The sequence below is a fragment of the Coregonus lavaretus genome (assembly GCF_964263955.1).
Source record: "Coregonus lavaretus genome assembly, contig: HAP1_SCAFFOLD_1760, whole genome shotgun sequence".
NCBI classification, from domain to species: domain Eukaryota; kingdom Metazoa; phylum Chordata; class Actinopteri; order Salmoniformes; family Salmonidae; genus Coregonus; species Coregonus lavaretus.
This window is the reverse complement of record NW_028166760.1, coordinates 59,245-80,945: the sequence shown is the minus strand read 5'-3', so window position 1 is coordinate 80,945 and position 21,701 is coordinate 59,245. Positions and strand designations below refer to the sequence as shown.

General features: G+C 42.0%; 2 protein-coding genes across 3 annotated transcripts in view; one reads left to right on the top strand and one right to left on the bottom strand.

Annotated features, from left to right (window-relative positions):
* Positions 1-1,380: 1,380 nt before the first annotated feature.
* Positions 1,381-14,106, bottom strand: LOC311114339 (insulin-like growth factor-binding protein 2-A). 2 transcript variants are annotated; one of them, XR_014611092.1, is made up of 5 exons: positions 13,594-14,106; positions 5,644-5,822; positions 3,181-3,321; positions 2,454-2,684; positions 1,381-2,181 (listed from the first exon to the last, which is right to left on the bottom strand). XR_014611092.1 is itself a non-coding variant. In XM_084189604.1 (4 exons), the coding sequence occupies exons 1-4, from the start codon at positions 13,979-13,981 to the stop codon at positions 2,526-2,528; spliced, it is 867 nt and encodes a 288-aa protein (XP_084045730.1). In that variant the 5' UTR covers positions 13,982-14,042; the 3' UTR covers positions 1,384-2,525. The 2 variants fall into 2 exon arrangements, 1 of the variants encoding a protein (XP_084045730.1); XM_084189604.1 differs by having other exon boundaries at positions 1,384-2,684; positions 13,594-14,042.
* A 4,883-nt stretch (positions 14,107-18,989) lies between these two features.
* The window catches only part of LOC311114344 (serine/threonine-protein kinase 11-interacting protein-like), a 34,847-nt gene continuing 32,135 nt past the window's right edge, over positions 18,990-21,701 (top strand). Inside the window, exons 1-8 of the mRNA XM_084189608.1 lie at positions 18,990-19,117; positions 19,442-19,509; positions 19,745-19,947; positions 20,154-20,228; positions 20,334-20,429; positions 20,512-20,619; positions 20,834-20,905; positions 21,073-21,202. Of these exons, the coding sequence (XP_084045734.1) occupies positions 19,443-19,509; positions 19,745-19,947; positions 20,154-20,228; positions 20,334-20,429; positions 20,512-20,619; positions 20,834-20,905; positions 21,073-21,202 (751 nt within the window). The 5' untranslated portion in view covers positions 18,990-19,117; position 19,442. The remainder of the gene's footprint in view (positions 19,118-19,441; positions 19,510-19,744; positions 19,948-20,153; positions 20,229-20,333; positions 20,430-20,511; positions 20,620-20,833; positions 20,906-21,072; positions 21,203-21,701) is intronic.

Sequence of the window (21,701 nt, the reverse complement as noted above, 5' to 3'; positions counted from 1 at the left end):
CAGGAATCAGATGCAGGACGCAGAAAGATAAGTCCAATAGATTTTAGTGAAACGCACACTCAAAATCACGAGTCAAACGCCCGGAGGCGAGAAAGTCCGCACACAGGCGAAAACCAAAAGGCGCACCAAACAGTGCGTAATAAACCTCCTAACACAGAGGAGGAAAATGCGAAATGCACAAGGCAAACAGTAGCGCACAAAACACGACAGCGAAACAATAACACACAAACACAGACACACACAACGAGACTTAAATAGAACACTAACGAGGACTAACTAGACACAGGTGTACAACATCAAGACCAAACCAAACGAACATGAAACATAGATCGGTGGCAGCTAGTACTCCAGAGACGACGACCGCCGAAGCCTGCCCGAACCAGGAGGAGGAGCAGCCTCGGCCGAAACCGTGACACGTACACTCAACAAGACCTGGCCTTTACGGAAGAGTGGCCAGAAAAAAGCCATTGCTTTAAAAAAAATAATAAGCAAACACATGGAAGAAGGTACTCTGGTCAGATGAGAGTAAATTTGAGCTTTTTGGCCATCAAGGAAAACGCTATGTCTGGCGCCAACCCAACACACCTCATCACCCCAAGAACATCATCCCCACAGTAAAACATGGTAGTGGCAGCATCATGCTGTGGGGATGTTATTCATCGGCAGGGACTGGGAAACTGGTCAGAATTGAAGGAATGATGGATGGTGCTAAATACAGGGAAATCCTTGAGGGAAACCTGTTTCATTCTTCCAGAGATTTGAGACTGGGACGGAGGTTCACCTGCCAGCAGGACAATGACCCTAAACATACTGCTAAAGCAACACTCAAGTGGTTTAAAGGGAAACATTTAAATGTCTTGGAATGGCCTAGTCAAAGCCCAGACCTCAATCCAATTGAGAATCTTGTGGTATGACTTAAAGATTGCTGTACACCAGCGGAACCCATCCAACTTGAAGGAGCTGGAGCAGTTTTGCCTTGAAGAATGGGCAAAAATCTCAGTGGCTAGATGTGCCAAGCTTATAGAGACATACCCCAAGAGACTTGCAGCTGTAATTGCTGCAAAAGGTGGCTCTACAAAGTATTGACTTTGGGGGGGGGGGGGGTGAATAGTTATGCACGCTCAAGTTTTCTGTTTTTTTGTCTTATTTCTTGTTTGTTTCACAATAAAACATATTTTGCATCTTCAAATGGTAGGCATATTGTGTAAATCAAATGATACAAACCCCGCAAAAAATCCATTTTAATTCCAGGTTGTAAGGCAACAAAATAGAAAAAATGCCAAGGGGGGTGAATACTTTCGCAAGCCACTGTAGACCTCCAATAAGAAAATGAGACACAAGATACCAGGGCATATGCCCAAATGAATACACAATCAACTTACAGGAAGTTACCATCCATTTAATCATGTACTTCATCTTATAACAAGACGTTCTTTATCACAAAAACAATCTACATTTATATTTGTGTTCCTATTAACGAGGAATTCTAAAACGTGTATTTGTGTTCGTAACAAGACGTTGTCTATGTGGTTTTCCTACAGTGTATAGAAGACGTATGTGTATTCCAAAGGCTATAGAAGGTAGGTATCACAGTCATAGTAGCCTACCAACCTGAAGGCATAGAACACTGTAATACAAACAAACGGTAGGTTGAGTTGAGTACACAACCACCAAACATTTGACATGTTCACTTTCCAGCACCAGAAGGTAAGACACTTGAGCTGCATTTACACAGGTAGCCCAATTCTGATCTTTTGCCCAATTATGGGCAAAAGATCTGATTGGTCGAAAGACGAATTAGTGGCAAAAGATCAGAATTGGGCTACCAGTGTAAACACAGCCATACAAACACTTTAAGGGTTAAGTAAGACACTAATCCCTTAAAGCGTCAATTCGCCGTTTTGTTTTTTGCTTAGCATATTCTCTTTCATATAAGTCAAATCACGTTTTCCACGACAACATTTCTCTAGATTCCCTACTACAGATACATTGAATACAAGAGGTTCATAGAGGCCGAATACTAATTACCAAATGTGCATATACTTGGAATTTCCATGCAAATCGCCCATTGACATCAATGCTTGATTTTTACACAAAAGTCTGAGATGGACACAGATTTCTAGTTAGAATTCAGCCCATAGTAAACATTCTTCTCATTAGACTTTGTTCACCACAGAAAAGCTACGGGGGGAAGGAGAGAGAGAGAGAGGGAGAGAAAGAGAGAGAGATCAATGAAAATACCAGTCAAACACTGACTTCCTTTGAAATTGCAAAGAAGAATGGGTTGAATCTTTGTCGCCTGTTACATCCTATGCCCTTACAGTGGAGTTTGTTCTCAAGCCAAGACACATTATGGTGGTTACATTGAACAATATCGCTGAGAATTGATTGTAATACCAAACAAAACTATACACAGAAACAGAAACAGACACACAGACATTTTGATAGCTTACTTAAGTGTTTAGAATACTGCTTCCTGTTGTCTTTTAAGACTCAGGCCGATCAAAGGGAGAATCAGGGCCGTACTATTTCTGGGCTGAGGCGGGAGTGTCCATCTCTGGTCCTCTTACGTACTGGCTGCAGTTTGGGTCTCCCCTCACGGTGGGGGCTGATGGGATGGGCCGACCGGTGTGTGGGTTGACGCACCAGCACTCCCCCCTCTGGCCGTGCAGAGACATCTTACACTGAAACACAGAAAGAACATGTTAGTGTGTGTGTATGTATGTGTGTGTGTGTGTGCGCGTGTGTGTGTGCATGTGTGTGTGTGTGTGTGTGTGGGCACCTATGTGGATGCTCCTGGGCCATGGAGTAAGAGTGAGTAGTTACCTGTTTGAGGTTATACTGCCCCCTCTTGTCACAGTTGGAGATGTGCAGGGTGTAGTCACCTGTTTGAGGTTATACTGCCCCCTCTTGTCACAGTTGGGGTTGTGCAGGGTTTAGTCACCTGTTTGAGGTTATACTGCCCCCTCTTGTCACAGTTGGGGTTGTGCAGGGTTTAGTCACCTGTTTGAGGTTATACTGCCCCCTCTTGTCACAGTTGGGGTTGTGCAGGGTTTAGTCACCTGTTTGAGGTTATACTGCCCCCTCTTGTCACAGTTGGGGTTGTGCAGGGTTTAGTCACCTGTTTGAGGTTATACTGCCCCCTCTTGTCACAGTTGGGGTTGTGCAGGGTTTAGTCACCTGTTTGAGGTTATACTGCCCCCTCTTGTCACAGTTGGGGATGTGCAGGGCGTACAGGTCTTCCAGTGGGCCTCGGTTATCTCTGAAGGGCATCTTAGATATCCTCTCCAGCACCTGGTCCAGCTCCTGCTGACACTGAGTCTACAGTAAACAACAGGCAACACCATTCACATGATTAATAGTCTGGGAAATCTCAGACCTTGGAGCAACAGGCAACACCATTCACATGATTAATAGTCTAGGAAACATCAGACCTTGGAGCAACAGGCAACACCATTCACATGATTAATAGGCTCCGAAATCTCAGACCTTGGAGCAACAGGCAACACCGTTCACATGATTAATAGTCTAGGAAACCTCAGACCTTGGAGCAACAGCAACACCATTCACATGATTAATAGTCTGACTATTACACTGGGGCCGAGCTCCCTGCCATCCAGGACCTTATACCAGGCGGCGTCAGAGGAAGGCCCTAAAAATTGTCAGACTCCAGCCACCCAAGTCATAGACTGTTCTCTCTGCTACCACATGGCAAGTAGTACCGATGCACCAAGTCTGGAATCAACAGGACCCTGAACAGCTTCTACCCCCAAGTCATAAGACTGCTAAATAATTAGTTAAACAGTTAACCAAATAGCTACCCAGACTACCTGTATTGACCTTTTTTGCACAAACTTTTTTGACTCATCACATACACTGCTGCTACTGTTTACTATCTGTTACCTTAATTCTAGCTATATGTACATATCTACCTCAAGTCCGGGGAGGGTGCTCTTCAGACAGATAACTCTCAGAATAATTCACAAGTTTGGTTTGACTTAAAATGCAGACGGCAATTGTGCTCGTGAAAAATTACGTTGTAAACTTGTAACGCTAACGTTAGCTGTCATGGCACAAGCAAACAACTTATTTGCCAAATACACTCATTGAAAATATCTAGCTAAGATACCAATTTTGAGTCCGGTGGTAGGCTAATGTTTGCGGCAGGACATGTACGGAAAGGCTCTGGACTGATTTCCTGCGCGAGTCCCATTTCCGCCTCCTGTCCAACCGACGCTGGTATTGTCAGCAGACGTGTGCGCTGGAACATTGGATACATTGTGGGAGGCAAACCGTCTGCCGAGGGAGACTACATGATTAATGACCCAGCAATGCCTACAGACCACTGGTTGATAAAATGAAGATAACATGCTCCAAAATGATCTCCAAAGGTTGGGAGCTGGATTCTCTGAGGAATAATAATCCATAGGAAATTAAATGAACAGCACTACCAAAAGATAAAATACTATTATTAATTCACATGAAAATGAATAATGTTTCTGAGAATAACTCAGAAAGGGTATAACTGAAAATAAATTATATTTTCATTACTAATACCATTTATGGATTATTGCCAAAGCACCTGATTGTCACCAAGACTAGCTAATATCCAGGGCAAATGGTTCTATTTTAAACTTGGCATCCGTGAAATGCCAAAATCATTATCCTCAAGGAAAATCACTAAATGTGGGAAAATAAGTACTGGTAGCAGTTTATAATAACACCTTGTAATAAAAGCATTTATAATAGATTAGTAAATCGTTTATTCAGGTACTGCTGGAATGTCTACCAATGGCATGTCCATCTTTTTGTGAGAAATTACACTGTCACTCAAAACATTTATAAAGCATTTATAAAGTATAAATAGCCCTTACTTTAAATGAGGCCACACAAAAATACTTAACTAATGATTAGTAAATGGTTTATAAGGACCGATATTAAACGTCTTACCAACGATCTTATTAATTATTATGACATAGTTATTCATAAATGTGTGAATACCTGTCTTAATAACATTTACAAATGTGGGAGTAATGATGAATAAATTATTTACTAATCCATTATAAATGCTTTATTACAAGGTGTTATTATAAAGTGCTACCAAAGTATTTTCCTAGGTCAGTCAACAACGGGACACCAGGCTCGACTTCAAGGAAACAATACCGAATTTTCAACAGTAGGGTCTTGAACTGTCATGTGAAACATTTACATCTTCCCATGGTCACGTTCAATAAGCCTCAAATGAGGGCAAACATTGTCAAACGAAGGTGCTATCTTGTCCAATAGAAATGCTTATCTACATTTTCCGCTTGAAAACACAGGCCTTGGGCCTTAATTGTCCAAATTGGCAGTAAGACATTGTTAGTTGCTTGACACCATCAGGTACGCTCCAGAAGATGGCAGCAGTGCACTAGGTTATGTTAAGACTGACTCACCTTCCTAAAGGGACATGGCCACTGCCAATCATGATCCCAGGTTCACTAACTGTTTACTAAGAGAGGTGACCCACCAATGGTCACGGTTTACTAAGGCTGCATCCCAAATGGCACCCTATTCCCTATATAATGCACTACTTTTAAATCAGGGCCCATATAAAGGGAATAGGGGTGTGGCCTAACTGTTTACTACTAGGTGTTTACTAACCTGTTTGGCGCGGGGTGTTTTGGGATCCTCCGCCTTGTTACTCTTCATCTTGGTCTTCATCTCCTGTCGGTGCTGACGCATGGCACTCTCCTTGGGCCCCAGCCACGGGCTGTCCTTAGTGGCCTTCCTCACCGGGGGGATCTCCGTCAGGCCCGTGTCCAGGAGGTCGACCACCTCCCCTGAGGGACAAACACGCACGCACACACAGACGCATGCACAGATTCACACACATGCACATACACACACACACACACACATACACAAACACAGTCAAAACAGCTCTATGGAAACCAGATGCACTAAAGTAATTGATCGCTCATTACGACACTGTCATAACATTGTCGTTATATTGTCATTACATCACAGAAACGCTCAACCCATTTTAATGATTAAGTATACTGCACATTCCTCCATGAAATGAGAAATGGTAGGGCCAGCAGCTTGGCTTTCGTACAGTTGGCAATGGCATACATGGTGAATTCTTCAGCGGAAATAGATAGATACATCTTTAAAGGTGTAATATTTTAGTTATTATTTTGGACCTTTCCTTTAAAAAAATAAATAATAATAATAATAATAATCCTTTCAAACTTCCATAAACGCCAAAATATTGTGAAATATTGTTACTTATAATTTTTGGGATTGTTTTTTCCATTTTAACTTCCAAGAATGATAACCAATAGTGAACACATGCTTCTGTCTGTGTACACTGCAGATTTAGTTAACTATGGGGCACCTTCACTCGTTATGACGAGTGTCCTCCTCACCTCCAAAGTCACGGCATGTCATGAAAGGGCTCTAGCTCACTTTCCTGTTCGACTGCTTAGAACGAAAGTTCGAACAGCAACAACCCAGAACTGACACACCACACTATCTGGGGAAGGGAGGGAGAAGTCCTCAGCAGTTTGACCAGATAACGCGTGGTTAAACATCAACCTCTGAAAGCCACTTTCCACACAGATATGAGAACAAACAATGCAGGGGACCTGGCTCTGCGAGTCTACTAGCTGTCCATGCTATTCTTGACAACAGACAGAGTGGAGGCTGAGGGCCCACTACAGCTCTCCCAGGGCTCTGGGACCATCAAAATGGTCAGAATAACAGAAACAGCAGGGGCGGAGGAAACAGTTGGCTGGACTTTGCTTTGAGGAAATCTTAGATTAATAACATTTCAGAGTAATGTATTGTTTACACTCTCTCTGTCCTGTCAGGCTATCCAGTGACATACCACTATTAACGACAGAGGAGGGATAGGTTATAAGATAGAAATAAGATATAACAGGGTTGGCCGGCCCTTAAGTGAAGTGTATTCTACACTAAGGAAGGAGCAAGAGGGGTCCCTCTGACGTTTAGAATCCAGTAGACATAGAATATGATGACAAAAGACTGAACGGAGAAGGAGAGGGGGAAAGGCAACTATCAGATCTAAACATCTAACTTCAGCTCTCCTCATGAAACTATCAGATCTAAACATCTAGCTTCAGCTCTCCTCATGAAACTATCAGATCTAAACATCTAACTTCAGCTCTCCTCATGAAACTATCAGATCTAAACATCTAACTTCAGCTCTCCCCATGAAACTATCAGATCTAAACATCTAACTTCAGCTCTCCTCATGAAACTATCAGATCTAAACATCTAACTTCAGCTCTCCTCATGAAACTATCAGATCTAAACATCTAACTTCAGCTCTCCCCATGAAACTATCAGATCTAAACATCTAACTTCAGCTCTCCTCATGAAACTATCAGATCTAAACATCTAACTTCAGCTCTCCTCATGAAACTATCAGATCTAAACATCTAGCTTCAGCTCTCCTCATGAAACTATCAGATCTAAACATCTAACTTCAGCTCTCCTCATGAAACTATCAGATCTAAACATCTAACTTCAGCTCTCCCCATGAAACTATCAGATCTAAACATCTAACTTCAGCTCTCCTCATGAAACTATCAGATCTAAACATCTAACTTCAGCTCTCCTCATGAAACTCAGATCTAAACATCTAACTTCAGCTCTCCTCATGAAACTATCAGATCTAAACATCTAACTTCAGCTCTCCTCATGAAAAGGTATTGTGCTCTCAGTTTCCTTTGAAGACAGAATTGCAGAACAGAGGGCAGAAGTCAACTGGAATCAGGTGTGAGACACACACACACACACACACACACACTTATACACACTTACATACTCAAACACACACACACAGAGACAGACAGGCACACACACTGTTTTGTTTTCATCTATTAGATAATCCCCACTGTCTCCAACTGTAATATACTGATTCCAGCTTCATGGAAGAAACCTGAGAAGGTCTGAGTCTATTAAAACACACAGACACACACACACACACAGAGAGAGAGAGACACACACACACAGACACACACGGACAGGGTCAGGACCCCACTCTAAGAGGGCCCCGTTCCTCCAGTACACTCTGTTCCACCGATCCACAGAGGTGGACCTGGGCTTTGCAACGTCAACAGAGCTGCAGCCCCATTGTTGTTTTTTTTGTCCGGTCCACTGCTTGAATTAATACAGCAGACAAAAGGGACGAGTGGCTTCTTTGCTTTTTTAATAGCTGATGCTTGTCAAATTCCCAGAACAGCACAAAGGAGAGAAGGTTCATGTCTGACAGTCTAGACTCCAGTCAACTGATCAGATGGCCCATGGATGGAGAATGGGAGACTGGATAGGTCCAACCAACACACATTTATGGTTAAATTCATCCCTTTAACTGTCCCTTTAATCTCAATGTGACTTCTTGTGTAATAAATGAATATTACCTCAATCTAGGGCCAGTATAGTGACAACGATACTGTATTTTACTGTGTTTATGTGTATACATAATGTATCTCCTTCACAATTGATTGTACAGTAAAGCACTTTGGGGAGCTGTAGTTAAAAAGAGCCAGCTTCATAACTGCTTCCCATTATCCTTTACAAGGCCTGCTAGGACTCTCCTCCTAGAATCACACAGTCAGCACAGAGCAAGTGTGTTTACCTCACAGCCAGGCTATCTGGCCTGAGAGGCTCCTCCACAGTGTGGAGCTAGCTGGAGCTGGGCAGGTCCTGACAAGTAGACACTGACTGCACCCAGCCAGGCATCTATCCACCACTGAACTGACTGACTGCAGGCTAAACCTGGCACTCTGGATATGTCCCAAACGACACTGTATCCCCTACATATCCCTATATGACTCTGGCCAAAAGTAGTGCACTATATAGGGAAAAGGGAATATTTTGCCATTTGGTACACACCTGGCTCTGGAGGACAGAGAGACAGGGAGACGGAGGCAAGCCGGAGCCCATCAAACCTGCAGAGCAGCACGGACAATTACAGCACACACATACAGAGAATAGAGAGAGAGAGGAGAGATGGTGCCCATCTTTCCCATTCATTTGGGATTGAGGCATGTAGAGGTGGCCTTGACATTAGACCACATTTGAGGTCTGAAAAGACCCGATTAACTTTGATTTTGGAGTCATCTGAGAAGAGTGAAGATGTTCCATAGCTCCTTTATTAACAGAGATGATAGGACACCAGACTAGGGTTGCAAAATTCCTTTAACGTTCAATACTTTCTCTGGTTTTCCTGAAATCCCGGTTGGAGGACCCCAGAATCAGGGGGGAATAAGCAGGAAATCCGGAATCCTCCAACCAGGATTTCTGGAAAACCAGGGAATTTATTGAAAGTTAAAGGAATTTTGCAACCCTACACCAGACATGTGATCCAAGTCATGGCACCAACGTAACAAGTCAACTGGCCTTGATACACAGACCACCACCATACAAGGATCAATTCCTAAGACAGTAGCTCTGCCTGCAGCCATCGGGCTAGCCATGAACAACAGATCTTGGGTGATTGCAGCAGCCAAATGCATAGGCCTCAGTCTGTACACACATACGCAACACTCAAATCCCCTTCAACTCCATTATCTTCCGTGAAGAAACATCAAACCATCTGGCGAAGCCAGCCCTATCCCCTGCAAAGCCCTTTCACAGGTCCCCTTCCACCCCACTCAGCTCAGTAAAATTTCAGACATAGTTTGTATTTTCTCCAAGCACCGAAGCCCAGGGAGAGAGAGGGAGGGGGGAGGGAGGGAAGAGGGAGCCAGCAAGAGAGAGAGAGAGAGAGAAAGAAAGAAAGAAAGAAAGAAAGAAAGAAAGAAAGAAAGAAAGAAAGAAAGAAAGAAAGAAAGAAAGAAAGAAAGAAAGAAAGAAAGAAAGAAAGAAAGAAAGAAAGAGAGAGAGAGAAAAGCAGAGAGAGAGAGAAAAGCAGAGTGAGAGAGAAAGAGAAAGGGAGAAGTTTATTCTGGAAAGCGTCTGAGGCACGCTGAGATTCTTAGCATGGTTTTGGGTGAAGTTGCAGCCCCAGGGGTGGAAGGCAGCGATGCCTGTGTTTTAGAGAAGCAGTGGGGATTATCTGGGGCTATTTCGGGCCCGCGGGCACCGTCTAGAGGGCTGGGCACCCTGGCAGTGGACCCAGGCAGGTACAGATGAATGCCCCTCGTTAGGGAGCCGTGTTATTTCACCGCCCAGATGCAGCCAGATGGTCAGGATCTGTTTTCCTTGTAAAGCTTTGAGAGTTTTTTTGGGAGTCTTTTGTTGGGTTGGGGGTTGGGTAACCCTCTCTTTGTTGGATAAGTGGCAGCCCAACGATGTGACCCTGCTGGCAGGATGAGTGATGAACCTCGGTCGTGTCTCGAATGGCACCCTATTCCCTTAATTTTAGCAGGGGCTCTTTTGCAAGGGAGTGCACTACTTTTGACCAGGGACCATTATAGTGTACCATTTGGGAAGCAACCCTTCTCTTAAATCTTTTTTTATTAGTATGTTTTTGCATTAGCATGATGTATTATTGACTATGACGTGTCTTTACATACTAATATTATATAATATGATATACACCCCTTCTGCCTTTTGTGGAATCAATCTCACACCAACATCTCTATTTACATAATTCTCTGACGTGTCACAGTAAATGGACTGTAGTTGTCCAGTTGATATTGTCAATGAGGGGGTTACTGTCTAGCTGTAGGCTGGTATTAAGGGCTGATAAAGATGCCCATCCACCACAGGGTTCAGATAATGAGGAGACACGGGTGCACCACAGACATTTTGGAAGGTTTTCTTATCAAGTCTTCCATTGATGAAAGGCTACATGCTAGTCATCCATCAAGGCCTGTAGCATGAGATGAGTAGCATGAAGGAATGCATATAGGGTGCTCTACTTTTCCGAGTGCAATTACAATCTTGGAGAATGCAGACCAATTTTTCCTTGGTTATAACGTGTGTTCACATAATAATAGTAAGAAGTAAGCTTTATGCGATAACTCATTACATTTTGTACGTATTATGAGTGTTCCGCCGGACGAGAAAGACAGGTAAGTTAAGTGATTATTATTTTGATACATGAGCGGATGTGACTGCTAACCAATGCATTTTAGTTTGACTTATAAACTGATCCTATAAACTCCCTACAAAGCCTTTATTAAACAAGCCCTTTGTAAACTATACCTTCATTAGTGTTACTGCTATTAATTATCCTAAGGTTTACTCTGTTTCAACAAACAGGATATGTGATGTAGCTAGGCTACCATGGTCTGAGTTGTCTCATCTGGTTGTTATAGATAGTGGTTTAGCACGTCGGCCTATTTAGACAATGACAATGTGTAGGAAACGTGTGTAACCAGGGCTGCTTTTTGCATAATCTGTGTATATCACTCCGTATACTGGGATGTTTAAAAGGGGGTATACCTGCAAGAAAGTGGTTAATAAGGGACTGTTTGAAAGGGGGTCATGTAAACATTGCCTCCTTTTTCTTTCTTTTTTAAGGTAATATACCGGGAATTCTGTCTGAAGTACATAATAGTACTGTGTAATCTAGGTGTACATAATAGTCCCATGTAATCCAGGTGTACATAATAGTACTGTGTAATCTAGGTGTACATAATAGTCCCATGTAATCCAGGTGTACATAATAGTACTGTGTAACCCATGTGTACATAATAGTACCATGTAATTCAGGTGTACATAATAGTACTGTGTAACCCAGGTGTACATAATAGTACTGTGTAACTCAGGTGTACATAATAGTACTGTGTAACCCAGGTGTACATAATAGTACTGTGTAACCCAGGTGTACATAACAATACTGTGTAACCCATGTGTACATAATAGTACCATGTAATTCAGGTGTACATAATAGTACTGTGTAACCCAGGTGTACATAATAGTACTGTGTAACCCAGGTGTACATAACAATACTGTGTAACCCAGATGTACATAATAGTACTGTGTAACCCATGTGTACATAATAGTACTGTGTAACCCATGTGTACATAATAGTACTGTGTAACCCCGGTGTACATATTAGTACTGTGTAACCCCATGTGTATATAATAATACTGTGTAACCCATGTGTACATAATAGTACTGTGTAACCCAGGTGTACATAACAGTACTTTGTAACCCAGGTGTACACAACAGTACTGTGTAACCCAGGTGTACATAATAGTACTGTGTAACCCATGTGTACATAATAGTACTGTGTAACCCATGTGTACATAATAGTACTGTGTAACTCAGGTTTACATAATAGTACTGTGTAACCCAGGTGTACATAATAGTACCATGTAATCCAGGTGTACATAATAGTAATGTGTAACCCAGGTGTACATAATAGTACCATGTAATCCAGGTGTACATAATAGTAATGTGTAACCCAGGTGTACATAATAGTACTGTGTAACCCATCCCTTATATGCCAGGCTGTGGATACATAGAAACAGTCAGAGTAGATGAGAAACAGTTTGAGCAGAGAAATATAGGATGGCGTCATGGCAATTCACTGTACTGTAGGATAGGACTGTGGAATCTGGCTGTAGCAAAGCATACTGCAAGTAGCTATTTCAGGAAGAGTTCCACCATACAAATAGTATTAGAACACTATTTAAGAGTTCCACTACCTCCTAATTCCCAACTTATCTCTGGCTACATGTGCATGTGTAGGCTACTCCACGTGCATTTATAGTCCTACTGTCTGTGTTGTCCTGGCCCTAATCCATTTGATCTTTTCAGGAATCACAGGTTCTCCTTTATAATCGAATCAAACGATACATTTGGCAGATGGGGACATTGACATTAGGTTTAGTAGAAATCACACCATACTGAACAAGCTTCAACACACACTCCATGACTAGTTTACAGTGGTTGGGGTCAAAGGACAAAGTCCAAATTGCCAATCAATGTGGCATTATTTTACTTCTCTCTCCTCTCTCATTTTATCCAATTAAAGAGGAATGTATTTGGGATTTCTGTGTAAAATACACGTTCTGAATATTATTTCTGGGTATAAGCAAGCATACAGTATGTCTTACAGTATACGCTTGCTTATACAGTGTAAGATATGTTATACAGGAATAATATTGTTAGGTAAGGGAGCCTATTGTATTCCAGCAAGGGCCCAATAAGTCAACACATGGAGATCAATAAGTCAAACTAGTCCAGTGTATTTCTGGTTGTTTCTGTTGGATGATACTACCTGCAAACGTTTCTTTCATTTGTGATTAGGACATATAGCCCAAAGCCAAATATAGGCTTATAGCATATTTGCAGTTCAATTCGGTACATATTAAAGGCAAAAGTACCTTGTAAAAATTTTGTTATAAAAGTGTTACAACTGTGTAATAACAAATAATTCCAATAAATAGGGGTTTTAGAGCAGGGTTAATTTACAGTTTCTATGTTTCTATGAGCAAATGGACGCAAAAATCATTAGCTTAGACTGCTGCGAATTAAATAAATCACAATACGGTACATGCTAAGGGCTATAAGCCATCCCAATGACAGTGTAATTATTAATTTACGACTACTAATGAGCATACTTCCCAAACATCCTCTGTTCCATTATATCATTGTAAGTATGTCAGGCTTGTTGAAACTGACCGCTAAGTTGCTCCCGGTGCTCCTGGCTCCCCGTGGGCTCGGTGACCACTTTGTGTCCGCACAGCCCCAGCCCCTGGACCAGCTGCTCGAGAGGCAGATCGGAGTCCGGCTTCGGGTAACAGCGGAGCCCGCTGGAGCATCTCGGGGTGTACACGCCGCATAACTCACCCTCTTGCCGGGCGCAAACGGGGCAGCAACCGCAGCCCGGTTCGCGCACTATCTCCGCACAGGTCTCGGTGAGCTTCGGGCACGCAGCCTGACGTTCGGCGGTGCAACTCGGGCAACGGAAGACCATCTCCGCGAGTGAAGCGCCCACGAAAGCCACCGAAAGCAGCAGCAAGCTGCAGCTTAAATACGATATCATTCTCGGCATGGAACTTCTTGTCATTTAGTGGAGCGATGGAACGCAACTCCAGGTAAAATAACTGCGCATGCTAACAGGTGAAGCCAGCTGCTGGGTTGATTTCTGCAGGGTCCTACCAACGGCAGGATTTACTGACAGCTCGTCAGACCAGTGGTGCGTATGGCAGAGCAGCAGGCAAGCCCAACAGGCAATTTTGTGCTATGACCAAATATTGTATAGCATCTCAAGTTTTCATGCACAAGTATACCTAAGACCAGTCCAAATGACTTGTTATTTTGTAATCAACTTACATTATGGGACACAGCCAGGTGTCTCTGGCCAACTGTTGATGTTGATGAGGCCTGTATATAGATAGATCTGATGATTTATTACAACAAGCAGAAATAACTGTCAGACAAACCCAAACACACATAGGCTACACTGAAGCAATACCCTATAAACGTTATTTTTACAATTATTCTGAGCAATGGAAACTATGAAATGTAAGTTCTAAATACTATCCTCATGATAGGCTATGTAGCCTATTTCTAATACTACTATTGTTGCAAATGTGCAAAAAAGACACTGTACATGCTAGAATAGGGAAAGGCAAGGATACAGTGTTTTATGTGGTAGTATCATGCAACTCAATGGAGGAAAACGAGGCATCATTCCCTTGGCTGGGCCTGAGACTGAGAGAGGCAATATTACATACTCTAGCATGTTTATTTTTATCAGCATGCACCCTCTCCCCGAAAATAAATAAATAAACAAACATAAACAAAAAGTGTTCCTTTCATGGAACGCTGCAACGTTCCTGCCATGTCCATTGACACTTAATGAAAGACCTGCCCCGAGGCTGCATGCCGTACCCTACCTGGTGGGCACTGTGTATGTTGCCTATTGATCAGCTGGAGCCAGGCGCTGAGGTGTTGTGCTTACATACCAAACAAGCTCCCATTAACCCGTCCAGTGAGTGTGGTGAGACTAATTGCTGTTTATTTAAGGGCACAGAAATAGACATTGCATATATACTGTAACCATACTCTCCAGCCAGGCAGGGAGTCACAGATATAAATGTGGATTATTTTGTTTTGTGGGTGCCCTCTGATTTCATGGTATTTCACCTATTTACGGTCGGCATCCCGTCTTGCCTTGGGGGCGGTCGCGAGGAGAAAGGGCCCTTCTGAAGGGGCCAGTATCTCGGGGGCATCTGGATGATGCTGGGGGTGTTTGCGTAGAACCTCATATGTCATTTTATAAAAAGCAACATTGGGGAGGAGAAGCAGAGAAGGCCTGGTTTATAAACAAGGCCTGCGGCTAGAGTTTGCCCAGCGTCTGGGGATGGCCACCAGGTAACGGAGTAACAGGCCACAATATCTGGCCAGCGGTTATTGCAATGCCATTCCCATCAAGTTCAGCTACCTAACATTCCCCCCAGAATTAAGTCAATATACACACTAGATAAAGCACAGGTCCACATTGATAGCGAGCGCTGGGTGAGATCTCCTAATGCAGTGAATGCATACATTATCTGTTCCTATGCATATGTAAAGAGAGCTACAGTTAATTTCAATATGTGTAAGTAAGCATTTCACTGTTAGTCCACACCTGTTGTTTACGAAGCATGTGACAAATAACATTTGATTTGATTGATTTGAAGTGCAACATTACAACACTGAGCAGAATTCCATTGACTATAATGTATTAGAATAGTATCCTGGCTTTAATGACTATAATGTATTAGAACAGTATCCTGGCTATAATGACTATAATGTATTAGAACAGTATCCTGGCTATAATGACTATAATGTATTAGAACAGTATCCTGGCTATAATGACTATAATGTATTAGAACAGTATCCTGGCTATAATGACTATAATGTATTAGAACAGTATCCTGGCTATAATGACTATAATGTATTAGAACAGTATCCTGGCTATAATGACTATAATGTATTAGAACAGTATCCTGGCTATAATGACTATAATGTATTAGAACAGTATCCTGGCTATAATGACTATAATGTATTAGAATAGTATCCTGGCTTTAATGACTATAATGTATTAGAACAGTATCCTGGCTATAATGACTATAATGTATTAGAACAGTATCCTGGCTATAATGACTATAATGTATTAGAACAGTATCCTGGCTATAATGACTATAATGTATTAGAACAGTATCCTGGCTATAATGACTATAATGTATTAGAACAGTATCCTGGCTATAATGACTATAATGTATTAGAACAGTATCCTGGCTATAATGACTATAATGTATTAGAACAGTATCCTGGCTATAATGACTATAATGTATTAGAACAGTATCCTGGCTATAATGACTATAATGTATTAGAACAGTATCCTGGCTATAATGACTATAATGTATTAGAACAGTATCCTGGCTATAATGACTATAATGTATTAGAACAGTATCCTGGCTATAATGACTATAATGTATTAGAACAGTATCCTGGCTATAATGACTATAATGTATTAGAACAGTATCCTGGCTATAATGACTATAATGTATTAGAACAGTATCCTGGCTATAATGACTATAATGTATTAGAACAGTATCCTGGCTATAATGACTATAATGTATTAGAACAGTATCCTGGCTATAATGACTATAATGTATTAGAACAGTATCCTGGCTATAATGACTATAATGTATTAGAACAGTATCCTGGCTATAATGACTATAATGTATTAGAACAGTATCCTGGCTATAATGACTATAATGTATTAGAACAGTATCCTGGCTATAATGACTATAATGTATTAGAACAGTATCCTGGCTATAATGACTATAATGTATTAGAACAGTATCCTGGCTATAATGACTATAATGTATTAGAACAGTATCCTGGCTATAATGACTATAATGTATTAGAACAGTATCCTGGCCTGATCCCGAGGCAGACCCTGTGTTTGTATCGGGATGAACTGTGACCTGAGAAGTTTACTGACTCACATGATATATTTTACTAGTGAGGTTTCTCTCTCTCTCTCTCTCTCTCTCTCGCTCTCTCTCTCTCTCTCTCTCTCTCTCTCTCTCTCTCTCTCTCTCTCTCTCTCTCTCTCTCTCTCTCTCTCTCTCTCTCTCTCTCTCTCTCTCTCTCTCTCTGACATACAGTACAGTACACTGAATCACAGAACCAAGAAAGGGTTTAATCCAACCTACCAAAGCCTTCTAACAGGCCTGCTTTGTTCAGGGCTAAAAGTAAACAGTGCTGGTTCACCTGCAACAATGAAAACAAGCCCTTTGAACACAGTGAAGGAAAAAGGGACAGTGATATAGTGTTCTTAGGCGCTCCTTTGACCTTGTTCTGGAAGAAGAAAAGCCTTGACTTGACATGTCCTGATCCCGAATCATCCCTCCGTTCTCTGCCAATTATGAGCCAAAAGAGGAATCATTTTACAACCATATTGTATTTACATGTAGCCTACTGTGCTGTAAGGCTCTGACTTGTGCAAAAGGCCACAAAGGAGGAGGAGGATTCCCGTAGCCTGGTCCCAGATCTGTTTGTGCTGTCTTGCCAACTCTTTTGGTCATTGTCACACCAAAAAATAGCCCAAACAGATGTGGGACTAGGTTAGGTTCCAGGCAAAGTTCCAGGCTAGGTTTCAGGCTAGGTTCCAGGCTAGGTTCCAGGCGTTCCAGGCTAGGTTCCCTGTGCTTGCTGGGGCATGTTCAAGTATTGCTCTTCCATTTTGAGGGCAGGATTTGGACAGTGAAAGAGCACATGGTTTATTTAGTGTGTTGATAAGACTTAATTTACTTTCCTTTGACTGAGTCACTGATTGGATAAATAGAGAAATGGTGGGGATTGTGGAAAACGTTTTATTCTCAGATCTATGGGCCAATATAAACATAATCCTTCAATTCATACATGCAAAGACATCTAAACATCTAAACATAACCTAAGCATTGTGTTTTTGTTTACTTATGTAACCATATGTTCGGACATTGAGAATCCCAAACAGAAGATGTCAGACTGAATGGTCTAAACTGAAATGGAAAATCAAGGTCACACAATTATAGATTTTTTTAGAAGACATTTCCCCCATAAAAATGCAACCAACTAATCCACATTGTTTAGTTGGTCCATGTTTTCCATAGCATAAATAATGTTGCTTGATTTTAATGCAATCCCAAAGATCAGAGGATTTGAAACAGTCGCAACATGCTTTCAGTGTAGGCTGGTCTGCAGAGAACCTTTCCTGCCAGAGCAGTGCTGCTCGTTCAGCATCTCAGTGGATGGAAATGTTTACCAAATTACCGTACATAAATCCTTACATGGAAACATCCCCAGTCCCGAATGGAAAAAGATTGTCTTGTGTGTGCGTGTGCGTGTGCGTGTTACCTAGCAACAAGACATGAATGTGTACAGGCTTAATTAGAGAAACCACTTAGTTTTGGACATTTGGTATAAAAGGTGGAAACTTAATGTATCCCCCCAAAAGTATTGGTAGTAAGCCTATTTATAAAAATGCTTACTTTACTTACTTACAATTACAGATTTGATAAAAGTCTTTAGTAGGCTAAACGATATTATTTTGTGTGCGCTGCATAGTTACATCTAGCTACCTCTTGCAGTGTTGAAAACTGTGCATTGAATTTCCACTCCATTGTAAAGATAACATCCAGAAAATTATAAAAGGGTGATAAAGCATACCAGAAAGATGTGCTGAGTGTTCTCAGAATGCACTTGATAAAGATGAGCAAATTGGAAATGCCCCAATGCGTTGTCACTGTCATAAACCTTAAAGTAAATATAGTTGATCCCCTATGATTTGATCCTGCTTCTTGGGGTAGGGAGCCATCTAGTGTTGGCTATGGCCAAGAAATCAGACTGAATCTGACATTTGAATCATATTTTGTACAGGCACACTCATTTTCTAGAGATGTCTTGCTAATCTATAATATTTCAATATATATTGACTGGCACAAGTTACGAAAACGCCTGTTTCGTCTTTTTTAAATTTGGTATCTCCGGGCCACTGTATATTTTTTTCGAAACTTCCTCACGTGACATCAGTCCAAGTGAAGATGTCAACATCAACCACTGAGTACACTTGAAGTTATTTGACTGATGCTTTTATCGTATTGCTGGCAATCAGAAGGGAATGTCGATGTTGACCACTGCTTGACTGTCACATAAGATAGCTAAGGTATGTTGCTGTCTCAAGAAATAGTCTGTGGAAAGCTACAACAGCTAGCTAGCTAGAGATTCGTGTTGGCTTTGTGAGTAGCCCAGTTTAAAGTTCACAAACAACTGCAGGTCCTGCATTGCAATTTACTCTACATAACTAGCTAGGTGGTATTTAACTAGTATCCTGCATGTTAGCTTCCATCATCTCTATACTGTAAGTTGAGAACGTATTTTTATTTTAACAATTTGGGGTATTGTTTGGGTTGTCTGCATGTGTCACATTACCCCAGCATCATCTGTCTCGGTCTCCTCATCTATTTTATCCTGCTTTGTTTACCTGCAGGATGGCTGGATGTCACAGTGGCCAATCCACCCTTGTCAACAGCTTAGCCACTCTGCTTCGGAATCATGGTATAGTAACATCACCACCGTCTGTCTCCCAAAACATATTCTAGACATAGCCCCTGTGTTATCCCAGACCTGCTAATCTGTTCCCTCTCCTAAATTGTGATCAGACCTTTTGAGGTTGTTGGAAATTATTAGGGGCTCATAGCTATACTGTAGCTACATGCTTAATACATTTTATATTGCATTGTAACTGTTGGTTTTAAGTGGTGTGTGACCATTGTCTCTCCTCTCTCTCCAGGTGCCTCTGTGCTGGACGGCAGCAGTACCCTGACTCTACAGTCAGACTCTCTGCAGCACCTAGGTCGTCTGTTTGAGCAGTACCTCCTCTCCAGGACTCACCAACATGGCTTCCTGGCTCTGCCCTCACACCCTGCTGACACCACCTCCCTACTGCAGCTCCAGTTCGTGTTCGACGTGCTGCAGAAGACCGTCTCCCTCAAGGTCTGTTTGTGTGTGTGTGTGTCCTGCTGTATTTGTAAACAGTTTTGTGGTAGATGTATGCATAACTTACTCAGCACTGCATAAACACAAAATGTTCCAAGGAAAACTGTGAATTATGTGGACGTCTGAGGGAATTTCATTGAGCCACTAGGTGGAGCTATAGCATTCTGTATAATGTTCTTTGGCCTTTGGTTTTTCATTCCTAGCTCGTCAACCCACCTGGGTCGAGGCTTCAGTCAGTGGTCAAGATCTTTCCTTTCAAGTCTCTCAAGTCCTTAGAGGTATGGGATGAAAATGTGTCCGCTTCTCCTTTGTAACAAAACAGTATGAATATCAATATAGATGAGTCTGATGGCTTACTCTGGGCCTGTTTTTCTGTCTCCAAGTTGAAGCGTATCCCCCCTCACTGTCTGGAGGACCTGAGGGGAGTCTATTCTCAGTTAGAGATCTTCACCTGCTCCAAGAGCCTCAGCTCCCTGGAGGTAACACACACACATCACATTTTTGTCTTTCTCAATAACAGACCCCTTTGTGTTGGAGTTTGAGCCAGTGTTATTGTTACAGGAGCTACTGTCTCTGTGTGGAGGAGACCTCAGCTCTGCACTGCCCTGGCTGGAGCTGCACACCCTCAACTTCAGCTACAACACTATAGTCTGCCTGGATGAGTCACTGGTAAGACACTCACACATGCTGCTGCTTACCGGTTTATTTATTCACCTGACTGACATTTGTTTTTAATGTGAATCACTTTTTTGTCATGTTTTTAATGTGAATCACTTTTTTTGTCGATTTTAATGTGAGTCGCTTTTTTTGGCCATGTTTTTAATAATAATGTTAATCACTTTTTTTGGCCATGTTTTAATGTGAGTCACTCTGCCTTTTTTAGAGTTTACTGAATGTTCTGAAGTCTCTGGATCTTAGTCACAATAAAATCCAGGAGTGTGCTGACTTTCTCAAGGTAGGGTGGCATGACTTCCAATTTTATATTTCTGGCTAGGTTTTGTGTCTGTGTGTTGAGAAGGGTTCAGAGTTGGAGACATACAGCAGGGAGATGCAGTAACTTACTGTACTGGGCTATCTCCATATCTACTGTCTCTCTCCTCCTCTCTCCCCTCTCTCTCTCAGCCTCTGAGTGAACTAGAGCACCTCAACCTGGGCTATAACAACCTCCAGAGAGCACCAACGCTGGGCCTGAGCTCCAGAGCCAAGCTCCTCACTCTCATCCTCAGAAACAATGAGCTGGAGACCATCAACGGTACCGTAACACCTCGCCTCTGATAGACACCATCTGCTCATGCTAGAATGGATAATAGTATGGTGGTTTCTCTACTGATTTTCTTTTCTTTTCTTTTTTTTCTCCCATATTGATATTATCCCTAAACGTATGCCAAAAATCATCAATACCAAATAGTTAGCAATAGTATTCCATCTGCAGACTCCCTCAAGACTACCTGTTATGCACGACCCCTTGAACTGACCTCTCAGTATTGGAACAGAGAGGGACTTCAGCCAATCAAAGCCTTGGACAAGACAGGGATATCAGCCAATCAAAGCCTTGGATCTGTTTACCGCCTTGTGTCCACAAACAGTTGGGGGCTATAGATAAACAGGAAGCTAGGAATATATTAATATACTGGCATACTCCAACTCTACAATGCTTTTTGTTTGGTAAGCCTGTGTAGTTTCTTTGCCAGAACTGCCTATCTGCCCATCTCCCTCCCTATTGTGCAGTGTGGATGGCTGACTGTCTGTCT